At 33.3% G+C, this 14,729-nt stretch overlaps 1 protein-coding gene across 4 annotated transcripts in view; it reads left to right on the top strand.

The window, feature by feature from the left end:
- Window positions 1-13,127, top strand: part of SLC4A4 (solute carrier family 4 member 4) — a 522,314-nt gene extending 509,187 nt beyond the window's left edge. For 2 of the 4 annotated variants that reach the window (XM_053703336.1, XM_053703334.1), the window contains 3 exons: window positions 3,123-3,219; window positions 5,828-5,904; window positions 8,901-9,035. In XM_053703336.1, the coding sequence (XP_053559311.1) occupies window positions 3,123-3,219; window positions 5,828-5,871 (141 nt within the window). In that variant the 3' untranslated portion in view covers window positions 5,872-5,904; window positions 8,901-9,035. Of the gene's footprint in view, window positions 1-3,122; window positions 3,220-5,827; window positions 5,905-8,900 lie in introns of all 4 variants that reach the window. The other 2 variants (XM_053703335.1, XM_053703333.1) reach the window with 1 other exon arrangement.
- Window positions 13,128-14,729: the final 1,602 nt, after the last annotated feature.

The raw sequence follows: 14,729 nt of genomic DNA, 5'->3' as shown, positions 1-14,729 counted from the left end.
GGTAGTTTATTTATCACTGAGCTCAGTAGAAATACACAGCTAAATTCTATGATTTTTTTCAGAATGTTTAACTCCTGTCTTTTTGATCTAATATTTAAGTGATTTTGTGTGCGCCTGCATTTCTTTTGGAGTGCACATTTACACAAAAAAAGATCAAAGTAAAGTCTTTATATGATGAAGTGATTTTAAATGGCATTTTGACATTCTGATGCCTTTTTTAATAATCCCGGCTTAATATTTAAGCCTATATATGTCTCTCTAGATATAGCTGGACATGAAAAGTAATCTTAGTGTTTACGTTTAAGTTATGAACTCTAGCTTGCTAATGAAAGTATTAAATAGGATAATCTAATGGAAGTGGCATAGATTTCTTTTTTCAGATTACTGCATAGCTTTGCAATATTATGCTTAATCATTTTACTATGACTGCTGATTTACTCACATTGCCATGCAAATAAGTACATGAAGCCATTTAAATACAGTTTAATTCGAAACACTCAGCAATACATCAAAGATCACTGCTAGAATATGATGCTATGAACTAGAAAGCTTTTAATTTTTTACTAAAAGGGACTCATAAGCAGCCTTATAGCTTAATCTTTGTATATGTGGTATTAAATGTTTTATTTGGTAGGGATATATACTTTTATCTGTAGAAAATCACAAGACAAAACAGGGCTACAGTGTCTTTTTTTGATGGGACCAATAGAAGGCCAGATATATTTCATTTCCTGCACAGATCTAAGTAGTCAAAGTGTAGCATCTAGCTGGGTCAGGTAAACCGCATAATACTTAAAGGGACAGTCTACACCTTAGTCATCTTAAAGTCTTACCTTTGATTAAGCTTCAAATAGCCTCCTGCACCTCTTTCTATATAATGCAGTAGGAACGGTAAAAAGGTTATTGTAGAATGAATATTGTTTCTTGCCACTTTTAAAAGGCTGCCAAGCTCCGCCCACTGATGACATCACAATCTGGGCTGCATCTAGGCACTCTGCAAAATAACACTGACAGTCTGTTGAATCCAACTAGTGAGCCTTTTGTGATTGGACGCCATGTGCAGCCCAGATTGTGATGTCATTGATGGGTTGAGATTAGCAGCCATTTCAAAGTGGCCAGAGCTATTATTTATTTTAAAATAACATTTTTACTGTTCCTGCTTTAAGATGACCAAGATTGTAGATTGTCCCTTTAAATGGACATGAACACCAATTTTTTTCTTTCATGATTCAGACAGAGCATACTATTTTAAGCAACTTTCCAATTTACTTATTTGAGCTAATTTGCTTAATTCTCTTTGTATCCTTTTTGAAAGACCAGCAATGTTTTTTTTATGAGCTAGCTGAACGCATTGGCCGAGGCAATTAGAAGAGATATATATGTGCAGCCACCAGTTAGCAGCTAACTCCAAGTAGTGCGTTGCTGCTCCTGAACCTACCTAGGTATGCTTTTCAACAAAAGATACCAAGAGAAGGAAGCAAATTAGATAATAGAAGTAAATTGGAAAGCTGTTTAAAATGACGTCTATCTGAATCATGAAAGAAAACTTTGAGGTTTAATATCCCTTTAAGTATGCATAATACAGTCTTGCCTGGTTAAAAAGTGGAAAAAGAAGCGGTAAATAACACGAAAAACTACCAAAATAAATAATAAATATATAGCTTGAATTGAGTTTACTGTATACTTTTAAGTTTACTGTGCCTTTTAATGTTTGCCTAAAGGGACTTTGTAATGAAACAATTCTTTATTTTGTTTAAAGTTGCACTTTTGGAGCAGCTAAGATAAGGACGCGGCCAGCTGATTGGACCATACACATGTATGCCTGTATTTAATTCGCTCGCCAGCTACACCCTCATCTAGAGTCATATAGGAGTACAGTGTTAACTTTTTTATTTAAACACATAGAAAAACAACTGAATTTCTATGAACAAAAAATGCTCTTATAGTAAGTAAAGTATAGTATTTTACACTACAATTGGCTGCAAGAGTGCGCTGTATTGTGCAACAATGTGTTACAGTTTGTTTTGGCAGTCAGAGGAGATAAATCATTATTGATTATTGCACACCAAGTTCCTTGTAGTCGCAAAAGCTAATTTATTTGTCAATAAATTCCCAGGCATGATAGAAATAAATGCTGGTTTTTACCCATGTTAAACACACATTTAATATTAGTCTGCTACCTTGTTTTTTGTATATGTTTTGATTAAAGACAACGAAAACAAATACATTTCAGAAAACAAATTTGAGTTTTGAATTTTACAAGTTGCACTTTGTAGCTTCAATGTCTAATGAAGTGATCCTGACCATAGTGACCTTTTGTATGTGCAGTAATATATTGATTATTTTGCATTTTTTTCAAAATCAATGAACTGGGCTGTTTAAGGTAGTAAAAAGCATGTTCTGTGTATTGATCTATATAAAGGAGAATTGATAATCAGCCTACAGCCATGAAATAAATGCCAGCATTGGTTCATCCATGCACTAAAACTAGGCACATCTGGATAGGCCAATGAGTGAATTAACAGCTGTATAAATGCTAGCTACAGTAATCTATAGATTTTAAATGTGTTTAAAGGTTGAGAAAAAAGCTACAATTTCTAACAAAGTAGGTTGATGGTTCTACAAGTTCTACAGTATTAATCCATCAATGCCAAGTTTGATTCAGTATAACATTTGCTTTTCATAGCAGCATATAATAAGCAATATGTTTATGTTTCAAGGGATACAGCAAATGCAGAATATAATCTATACAGCTGTACCCCACTAGAGGGAGCTGTTTCACGTATTACATTTGCATGTAAAGCACATCTGCTTTAATCAAGAAAATGTCTGTAGTTTCTGTTTCTGTAAGATAAAATGTTATTTACCCAATATTTCTGCAGACTACAGGTTTTCTTGGTACATTAATCTTATTTAATGAAACGAATGATCCCTACAGTTTTTTTTATTGCTTGAAGATGTGATGCTGCGTAAAATTCCACATGAAAATGTGTTTTCTGCAACTTTTTTTTGTTCACGTGATTACACGCAACTTTGAACTACATCTGGGAGAAGAAGGACGTCTACGTTGTCGGCAAAATCCTAATATATTATCTAAGTACTTTTGTACATTTCTTTCACAGTCTGACACCCCCTACTCAGAAAAAGTCCCCAATATTAAAATTCCAATGGACATCATGGAACAGGAACCATTCCTAAGTGATAGCAAACCTGGTGACAGTGAGTAGAGCTAACCTCTTGCATGGCCCTAATAAAGGGATAAAAAAACAGCAATCACCAAACATTGCTCCATTATCCTTGTCTATCATAATCATTGCCGTGCCCTTCTGATTTTCACTAAATTACTTTTATAACAGGTTTTATTTGCAATACCCTTCACCCTTGAGCATGGACAGCAAAACAATAAATTATAAAATCAATATGTAAAATATTTTGTTTGAGTTATTAATGCAGTTTAAATTCCTTCAAAATGATAAATCTCAGTGATGAAGGTGATTTTAATTTACTAATAAATTATTGCATGCAATTCCTCATTTATTTATATATTACAAGCAGACCTTTCTACTACAGAAAAAATAATCTTAGCTTTGCATTAAAGGGGCATGAAACCCAACATTTTATTTCATGATTCAGATAGCACATACATACATTTTAAAACAACTTTACAGTTTACTTCTGTTAGCAAATTTGCTTAAATCTCTTGGTATCCTTTGCTGACGGTGATACTGATAGCTGAACACATCAGATCAGCCAATAACAAGAGCCGTATATGCGCAGCTACCAATTAGCAGCTAGCTCCCAGTAGTGCATTTCTACTGCTAAGTCTACAAAGGTATGATTTTCAACAAAGGATAACAGGAGACTAGACTAAAAGAAACTACTGTGCAAATGCAGCACATCTGGAACTTTTGAGCTACAGTAATGAATATGGGTTCACAGTATTCTACAGAACCTCCCTATATTTTGAAATATACATAGTTTTGTCTAGACATAACAGCGTGCTTGAGTAATGTAAGGCAGGGGTCCTATTCACAGTAAACCTTAAGAGACCATTTTTGTTTAGCCTTGGATCTAATCACATAACAATTGTTAGAAACATAAAACCAAGAAGCAAAGATGTATAGCTCAAGTGTTATCTAGTGTATTAGCTAGTCTTAAAGGACCCCCAAGCACAGTAGCATAATCAGTAAATGCATAATAAAAAGACAATGCAAAAACACTTAATATAAATTGAGTAGTAGATTTCTTTCTGGTAAATTTTAAAGCTAATTCTATTTCCCTTCCCACTGCATCATGTGACAGCCATCTGCCAATCACATAATGTATATATGTATAGTGTGTGAATTCTTGCACAAGCTTAGTATGAGATGGTGCCTCAGAAAGTGTACAAATGAAAAAATTGTGCACATTTAGATAATGGAAGTTATTTGGAAAGTTGTTTAAAATTGTGTTCTGAATCATGAAAGTTTAATTTTGACTTTAGTGTTATTTACAGGGTCAACTCCACCTCTGTAACAAATATTAATATGCCATATTACTTTTTCATATCACTACTAAACTTTGTTATGGGATACTTCTCTTTCGCTATCTTTTTTCTCTAATAATTACGACCTAAGAAACTTTTAAAGCATCACTGCTGTCTACTAATGTTTGGATTCCTTTGGTTCCTAACAAATCAATAAATATAAAAACACGGCATACAAAATCCTGATCTCATTAAATCATTTGTCACTACCAGCCAATCTGTACATGTTAATCATTCACGAGACCCTTGTGATCATCAGCGTCTGAGCCCCTCACTGATTTTCTGTTTTATGCATGTGTTGTCACACCATTTATAGTTCAATACGTGTTTCTCTCACCAATCATGTTCATACATAAAATTGCTTCCTATTTGTTATTTTTCTCATTTATTGCATGTTGCAAGGACATAACGGTGTTGGGTAGCTCAGCGTAATGTTGGACGTTAGTGGTTTCCTGCTGTGTCACATGGAATTTATTTTGATTTCTTGAAAAAAAAAAAAAAGCCTTAATGGATTTCAAATATTACTTGTTCAATGAGATTATATACATTAAGGATTTCACACTATGTAACAAATAATAGACTTATTTTATTTACAATCTGATGATCATAGAGTATATGAAGTGTTAGTGATGCAGTTTTCTATAGAAAATGTACGTGTAATGCAAATCCATTCTCCCAATAATTGCTATCCGAATTTAAATAATCCTTATGTATAACATTTTCTGAGAATTTCCATGGTGTATTTTGCAGCACGTGTCTGATCAGATATTAAAAAGCCACTAGCGTTCAGAAAGAGTATAGTTTAATATGTCACAGGATGTGCGAGTTTTCCATTAAACAATATTTTTTATAATACAGTAGCTTGATAGTAAAATTTCGACAAGATGCACTGACTGTTAATATAATGCAGTTGGGCTAAATCTATCATTTCTCTGTTTTATATAAAAAAGGAAAATACAAATCATTGATATGGCCTTGCCATTTATATACCTCTGTTTAAAAAAAAAAAAAAAAACATGGTATAGTTATATTAGCATAAAATATAATTCCTTTAATATATCATTTTCCTTTTATGAGCCACTCCAAAATAAAGGAGCTATCCATTTATTATGTAGCTCCTAAACCCTGACGACACTTTTTTTTTTTTTTTTAAATCTAGAAAGGCATTTCAGTTGATTTTAGTAGAGTATGGGTTACTTTTTACCAAATTCCTCTAGGAGATGCTGTTCCCTTATCTTCTACAGTTCCTCAATTTGTCCTACACTAAACTATGCATCTCAATTTCTTTTCCTTTTTTTCCAGGAGAAAAGGCCCTTACATTCCTTGAACGACACACGTCATGCTGAAACAATACCTTTTCTTCAGTCACATATGCCAAGGTAAATAGTGCAATATGCAATTTATTAGCTTAGTTTTACTTACAGTTAATGATATCAGAAAACGATGTAGCTTGTTATTTCATTACACAAAATCAATTTACATGATGAGTTTGACTAATTTGCAACAGAACTAACATTATGGGCCTAATCATCTAAAATTTGCCAGAATGGAGTGAAATATCATCCCTCTCTTACATTGGTAGCTCTCACTCCATTGTCCAAAAAATGGGGCTGAATTGGCAGTCCCAGCGAGTGACAAGCTCCCTTCCATTGAAAAAATTAAGGTCTCGCAGGGGAGGTCAAATGTCACTGGTAACACCTGTCACCTGATAACATCATTTGTTTATTTAAAAATATTAAATTATGCTATTCTCAACATAGTTTACCTTGCATTCATTTCTAGTTTTGTGTAAATAGTTTTACCTTGTTTATTTTGCGTTCTTGGTTGAAGGTAGACTCAGGAGTGTGCAAATCTAGGGAACTATGTGGCAGCAGTTTGCACCAGTTCTTTAAATATTATACATTGAGCAAACACTACTGCCATCTAGCCCTCAAAAGTGTATAACAACTGCTGCCATTTAGTGCTTCAGACACATGCATGCTCCTGAGCCTTCCTTCCTGCTTTCAACAAAGAATGTCTAAAGAACAATGTCAATTTTATAAATGAAGTAAGCTAGAAAGATTTTTTTTTTTAATCGTACACCCTATCTCTGTCATGAAAAAAAAAAATAGGTTTAATGTCCCTTAAGTGCATTACTTCACTCTCCTAATAGGTCTGCATTACAGCTAAGCAATCAAAATCTGCCATCAGCTGTGCTGATTTGATCTGAAATGCATGGCAGCATACTGCAGAGTTTAAAGAGACACTAAAGTCAAAAATAAACTTTCATGATTCAGACAGACAGATAGTTTTAAGAGACTTTCCAATTTACTTGCCTTATTGAATTGTGCACAGTCTTTATATGCACCAGCTACTACTGAGTATGTGCAAACGTTCACAGTGTATAAGTTTGTGATTGGCTAATTGTTGTCACATGATACAAGTGCGGACAACAAATTGAAGTTAATGCTCTAATTCATTAAAGTATGTGATTTTAAGACTACTGACCCTGTAATTCTATGTGTTTAATGCCGCAAAGGGGTTTCTGGGTTTTCCGAGTGGAAACTGCTGCTAATCCAATCTGCAGCACTTGTCACATGACCCAGCTGTGTAACTAGCGCTGCAGATTGGCGCAGCAGCAGTTTCTTTTCTGGAGTAGCAGAGCTCTGTGGGTCCCAAGCAGTACCTCTACTATGTGTTTAATTTTTTTCTGGTTTAAACACTTAGAGGTGTAGGGTCACTAATTTTACTAATATGTTAGAGCATGTCATTTTATTTACTATTATGGTTCTTAATATAAACTATGCATGAAAGAAACTATTTCAAATTCTTACCTGTAATGCAGTCTGATAGAGACAGTAAGTTGATTGCATTAAAAGGATATGGACATGGTTGTGTGGTTTAGATAGGGGAAACAATTTAAAAAAATCCATGTTACCTCTTTCTCTTGGGCTTTTTTGTTGAACACACAGCTCCTTTGTATGAGAGCAGGGACACGCATGTGTCTTTAGTATTACATGTATAACGTTGTTATAAAAGTTGTTGCAAACAGCTGATTAAGATATGTGCTAGATCCTGAGTTTCAATAAAGGATACCCAGAGAAAGAGGTACATGTTTTGTTACATTGTACACTGTATTTGAATAACATAAGTTAAATATTGACTTCAATGTACAATTAAATTAACAATGTACTGTCAAATATTCTCCTCTTTAATGTGTTCTCAATGATCCCTTTACCTGCTGAAGTGTCTTAAATGGTTTGCAAAAAAATCCTTTACCTTCACTTTGTGATTTGAAATAGCTGGGATTGCCTGTTAAAACCATCATCTATACTGAAAAAGTAATTACTTAAAGAGACATGATACTCAAAGGTTGAAGCACTTGAAAGTGATGTAGCATAGCAGTAAAAAGCTGACTAGAAAATATCACCTGAACATCTCTATGTACAAAAGAAAGATATTTTACCTCTAAATGTAAAAGTATTCACACCCCATTGTAAAGGGACTTTAAGCAGCCAATCAGGATACTAGTCCCAGGATTTGCAAGGGATAGTGAATCTGGAATATCCAGACACAGTCATGCTATTTCCCTATTCATTGTCATGAGATCACAGCAAAGCAATACATGACCTCAGCACCACTGATGCTGATTGGCTTTTTTTTTTTCACCTTGAAGCTGGACAGCAGCACAGTAGATGAAGTATAACTGTTACCAGAGCACTTGCTCTTGTAAGCTGAAGAAATTTTAAGGTAAAATATCTTCCTTATTTACATATAGATGTTCAGGTGATATTTTTCTGTCAGCTGTTTACAGTGCTGCATCCCTTTCAAGTTATTTAGTATATGGGTATTATGTCCCTTTAAATAAGGGTACTGCAAAGCTAGGTAAACAAGAGCTAGAATTAATTACACTCCTAGAAGCAGTAGTAATACTAAAATGTTAATTTACAATTGTTTTCTCTTATCTTTGTACTTGTGTGTGTATGTATGTAAATATACAGTACATATATATATATATATATATATATAGTATATATTGTGCGTGTGTATATATATATATATATATATATATATATATATAGAGAGAGTATATATAAGAGAGAGAGAAATATAAGATATGGCAGCATTTGTGTATAGATAGTTATAAGCTAAGAAAGTCTCTCTGTGCAATCTCAGCCCATTTTAATGGGTTGTTGTTTATAAGAGCAGAAACTGTTAAAGGGCCGATTTTCAGTATATTTTATACTTTGCAGCTGATATACCAAGTTGGTATTGGAAACACATTAAGGGGAAAGCAATTTTATAGTACACTGTCCCTTTAAGGTTAATGTTCTTGTAAAATACTAGTATCTGATTGCAAATCCATTTTAACAGTAGTTTTATTTCTATTTTCCAGCCCACCAAGTACTCCAAAACGACTTGTGCCTCAGATTAGGATAGAACTTGAGCCAGACGATGATATTTTTTTCTGGAGGAGCCGAGGAACAGAAACAACTTTGTAAAACTGTGAACCGCTTACTGCAATGCGTCCTTTTTTTTTTCGGTCTCTAGCCAAATATTACATCTTATATTGCTCTTTTTATAAACATCATTGCAAAATGCAGCAACACGGCAAAAGATTTGTATCTTCTAAGACATTTCTTCTGTGATATATATCTACAGAACATTAATCCTGCTAAATTGTTTTTTTTTTTTTTTATCCGATAAGCACTTTTTATTGCCTTGTTATATCCTAATAGAAAAAAGCACAAAGGATGTTTCATGTAGTTTTTTTCCGTGTGGATCTTTTCTGCACAATACAATTGACTATTATGCAGCACTTCCTAATAAATTAAGTAACCTATGCAGCTTAACGCACAAAAATCAAACACTCCATATCACAGTGCTGCTTATATATATCTGCTTATATATATAGTTCTAATTCACAATCTGTAATTTGAAACAACAGTGATATACAGACACTTGGCTCGCCCACAGAGAACCTATTGCCATAAATTAAGGGGACACTAAACACGTTTTGCATTTGCGTAAAAATTAAACTTATTCAACACTCCCTAGAGGCCAAAAAGCAAATTCACTTTATACAAAATGCTGCAAATCATTAGCTGGTTTGGGTAATTTGCAGCATTTTAAAGAAAACCAAGGTAAAGTTTTTTTAGTCTCTCTAGGGAGTGTGGCACAAGCTACATTTTTACAATGGGTGTTTCATGTCTCTTCTCTTTAAACTTTCCTTTTGCTATGCATCGATACTCTTTAAAGTTATCTATTGTCAATGAAGAGCGTTTTATATCTTGTAGATTTAGTCTTTAAATTATGGGGCCTAATCTTCTACTATATTATATATAATTTTTTAAAAAAAAACTTTTTTAATGACTGTAAAAAAAATTAATTTTTTTTCCTGCAGCAGGAAACGTATCGTTTTTAAGTAGTTCTACCTCTTCTTTGTAGAAGCTGAGTTTTTTTTTCTGTATGGATGTGTTATAGACAATTTAATTACTATGATGTAAATTAAGTGTCCCTATTTAGGGCACAGATAAATTTGCAATAGTTTTGTATGCATATTTAACTAATCAATCATTGATTTCACAATATTAAAACTACATTTTTTAATCATGTTGGGAGAGAGGTGGAACTAACTTATGATCTGCTATTTTATGCTGAGTGAAAGTATTTTATAAGTACATAGGCAATAATTGATGGTATTGACTGGTTTCAGGGATCAGTAAACATCAATAGATAATGATTTATTTTGTTTTTATTTTAAAACGATAATTTTATTTAAAGTATTGAAGCGACTTCACTAACACGCGTTTCGTGTTTTGATAGATACGTATTCATACTGTACATGTGTGTCAAATAGAAAAGAGAAATGACTGGGGATATAAATGTTAATACAAAGATATGAAGAGAGTAGAAAAACAGTCAACTGTAATAAAAATGATCAGCTTCATTAAATCAGTCATTTTTGCTAACTCTTTTTATAACCCGTGCAAAGGTGTGAAATTCACACTCAGGAGTTGCAGAGCAGTGCTTCTTATGAGATGGGCATGGCCCAGGAGCCAATCAGGAGTGCAATAGGTGTGTAGATATTTGTCATTGACTGTGTCCCGCTGTTCCAAAAAAAGCTTTTGTCTAAAGGTATAAAATAATGATCACAGCTTTTGATTATTACGATAGAATGTTCCTTTAAAAGTGAAATCAATGCAGTTTGCCCAGTAACAGAGACTCCCTTCATGCTACAAAAGCAGACCTGATTAGTTAGCATACAAAAGTTGTATCTAATTGTAGGGAAGTTTTGTGCACAAATGTTATTTGGTTTCATTTAGCCAGACAATTGTTGATTGATTTAACACACACAATATATAAGCTGCAAAGTCACATTACCATGTCGTTAAAAACAAGACTTCTTTGAATGGTACTGTGAATTTTGGCATAGACCCTAAATACAGGTATTTATTATGCTTGAAATCTGTCCTGCCCTAGGAAATTTTCAGGGCTTGCCCTTCCTGACACAAACACAGCCGGGCACATCTATTTAGTTACTAAAGAGTGTCACTTTATCTCATTACAAAATCTAAACTGCCCTGCGTGAGTTATTCATAGAACAACTTAGGCTTTGAAATGATTGCTGATCGTAACTACAACAAAGTACTTGAGTATTCAGTGATACTGCCATTTCTGTATTCATCAGAACGGTATTTGGAGAGTGTGCCACCCAAACCAGTTGCTCTAAATTCTTCATAGTGCATAATTGCATGGTGTTTCTATCACAATCTCAACCCTTTTTTCTCTAAGGCATTGCTTGATATGAGAAAAAGAAAAGAGTTCTCACTTAGTTGTTCAAAATAATTACCAGGTACTACAAAATGGTGAACATTGATGTGGAATTGCAACTAAAACAGAACATGGCAGTATTGTGTCTCTCTCTTCCTTATCGTTTGCATATCTTTTTTATTAAAACCAGTGTTCTTATATCTATATCCCACACATCCTATATGCATGTACAAAGGTAGTGTATGCCCCTACCCTTGTTCACTAATTTCATAACAAGGTCTTCCAATGTAATACCATGTTTCTTGTACTTGAAATGTATTAAACTGCTGATTTGTATGGAATAATATTTTGTTATAAACTGATAGGTAATGTGAGTTGCAGGGTTGATGTTAACATTTTTACAGGTGGGACAAAGTTTTCCATTTCTTTCTTTCTTTCTTTTTTTCTTTCTTTCTTTCTTTCTTTCTTTCTTTCTTTCTTTCTTTCTTTCTTTCTTTCTCTTTTTCTTCTGTCTCTCGTTCTTTTTCTTTCTGTCTCTCGTTCTCTCTGTTTTGCTGTATATCGCTCTCTCTTTTGCTGTATCTCCTCTACATTGACCTAAATAGGCCTGCTCAAAAAAGATTTTATTTATTTCATAAAACACTAAATTCGTTTTTTTGTTTTTTTTATGGTAATGCTGCCATTTTTAATGCTCGGAGCTTCAATAAGGAAGACACTAAATATGTGAGAATATTTTACACCTTCAATGACCCAGAGAGCAAGCATACAGTATAAGTACTGCGTGGGACTAGGGTTGCCAGTTTTTTCTGTGAACAAATACAGGCAATGCTCATTAGCATACATTTGCATAAATAATTGTACAGCATACGTTAAATTTAAATGACCATTGATTTATTATAAGATTCTAACACATTTAGAAGAAGTTTGACCATTATAGCATCTTTATTTCTATATTTATTCTTTATTTTCAACTTTGACCTGATCCTTAAAAATACCGACAGTGACGATAAAATACCGGAGCCCTGCTGGTCCCAAGTGAAAACCGCCGCTAACCCCTTTGTAGGGTTAGCCACACAGTGAATTAGAGGTCTGACATTTTTTACTATTTTTCTACTATTATGGCCCGTTAAAAGTAGCATTTGGTTACTATTCTAATCTATTATTATTTTAAAATCAGCATTAACACATAGCAAGTGACTGTGAACAACAAGAGGGAAATAGTAGTAAGGAAAATTTTCTGAGGTGCCTGTTTTAATTTTTATTTTTTGGTGGAAACTTAATATCCAGAGTACCTTGTGGGCGTGTCACATTAACAACTCTGTGCTTACTGTACAGTAGTATGCTCTCTTCTGTGATACCACTGACTGTCCTTATAAAATGTCTTCTTAAGGCTCGAAAAGCCCTTTCGCTCTGTGGATAACTTTGTCCCTAACCTGTAATGCTGAAGTGTTAACACACCTGTTATATAATTTATAGCCATTAATGTGGCTAATGTATTTAGTAATTGTATTATTTTGGGAGGGGGTTTGAATTGCACTTTCAAACTTTTCTTGTATCATTTATATCGGTCAAGACAGAGTACAACAATGTTTGTTTTCTTTTAAAACTGAGAAACGATCAAACATGGAGCAAAAAAAGAAGAAAGTCGCAGAAAACCGATAGACTGTATTGATTTTTTTTCTCCCAATAACAATGAGCATTAATTATTATTACTATATAGTATTTTACAATTTTTATGAAGCTTTCTATTGTGACTTTTATGGAATCAACAGAACGAAGATATTTTAGCATTTATATTTTTCAAAATTAAATGTATATTGGAAATAAAGTAACTTTATGCATTTGCTTATGTTTGTGTTGTTTATTGCCTACGGTTATTGTCTTAATACCTACATACAAAATACAATTTCTAGAATCATTTCCAACTATAACTGGTGTGTAGGATTTGAGAAAAATAAAATAAAACACTTGAAATCTTGGCCATTAATTTTGGCCAATTAGGGTTACTTGTAAATGAGATTGTTCTTAACTTTAAAGGGACAGTAATCACCTTGTAATTTGCATGACATTTCTGTTGTGTTACTTTAGCATAACATATCAGCCAAGTCTTAATGGTTTTTAAAACAAATTAAGATCCTTTTTACTGCAATTTTTTTAATAGCCAAGCTCCACCCACCATCTGCCTTATTTGGAGGAGCCAATCTGAGCTTTAGTCATCAGACAACAAGGTTAGCCCTTATCAAAATTTTAGTATAAAATGCATTGTTTTACAATAAGGAAAATATATGTAGCAGGGTTAGCTTTAATAAGTTCACAGGGTGCATTTCACATTTTGAGAAATAAAAAATGCTCAATTTTCTTAGCTAAATTGCATCAAAGGGGCAAAATAAATAATGAAAATATATTGCTAAGTTTCACTACGCAAAACTAAATATTTCATGTACAAATCTTAAGGTGTTTTTCTGTCCCTTTAAGCAGTCACTGTGTAGTATCTAATCAGGCAATTTAGAGTATACTTAAAGGGACACGAAACCCACCATTTTTTCATTCATGATTCGAATAGAGCATGCAATTGTAAGCTTTCCAATTTACATCTATTATCTCATTTGTTTCGTTCTCTTGGTATCCTTTGTTGAAAAACATACTTAGGTAGGCTAAGGAGCTGCTGATAAGTGGCTGCATATATTTGCCTCATTGGCAAATTTAGATAATAGAAGTAAATTGGAAAGTGTTCAGACACAGCATACTATTTCAAAAAAGTTTACAATTTCCTTTGTGCTTTTCAACAAAGGATACTGAGAAAAACAAAGAACATGTGATAATAGAACTATATTGGAAAGTTGTTCACCATTATATACTCTATCTGATCATGAACAAAAAATATTGTTTCATGTCCCTTTAAGTTTTACACAAAAAGCAAGTTGAATCTATAATGAATGTTTACAGCAATGTTGTATTATTTCTATTCATTACATTTACAGAAATACAATCTGTAAGTTGATGGCCAAATTACTTTCAAATGCTTTCAGAGAGATACCAATTATAAACATAGCAAATGATTAGTGTAGTGTACCTTTAATTTCTATTAAGTTGCTTTTGAAGTTTTTGAGGTCAGAATTGTTAATGCATCTGGTTACAGTGTATCTGAGTGCTCCTAATGATTTGTCCCACACTAAAGGGACACTGAACCCAACATTTTTCTTTCATGATTCAGATAGAGCATGCAAATTTAAGCAACTTTCTAATTTACTCCTATTATCAATTTTTCTTTGTTCTCTTGCTTTCTTTATTTGAAAAAGAAGGCATCTAAGTTATTTTTTGGTTCAGAACCATAGAAAGCACTTGTTTATTGGTGGGTGAATTTATCCACCAATCAGCAAGAACAACACAGTGTGTTCACCAAAAATGGGCCGGCATCTAAACTTACATTCTTGCATTTAAAAAAAAATAC

The sequence above is a fragment of the Bombina bombina genome, chromosome 2, assembly GCF_027579735.1.
Source record: "Bombina bombina isolate aBomBom1 chromosome 2, aBomBom1.pri, whole genome shotgun sequence".
In the NCBI taxonomy this organism is placed as follows: domain Eukaryota; kingdom Metazoa; phylum Chordata; class Amphibia; order Anura; family Bombinatoridae; genus Bombina; species Bombina bombina.
The sequence above is the reverse complement of the archived record's forward strand: the minus strand, read 5'-3'. Positions and strand labels throughout refer to the sequence as shown.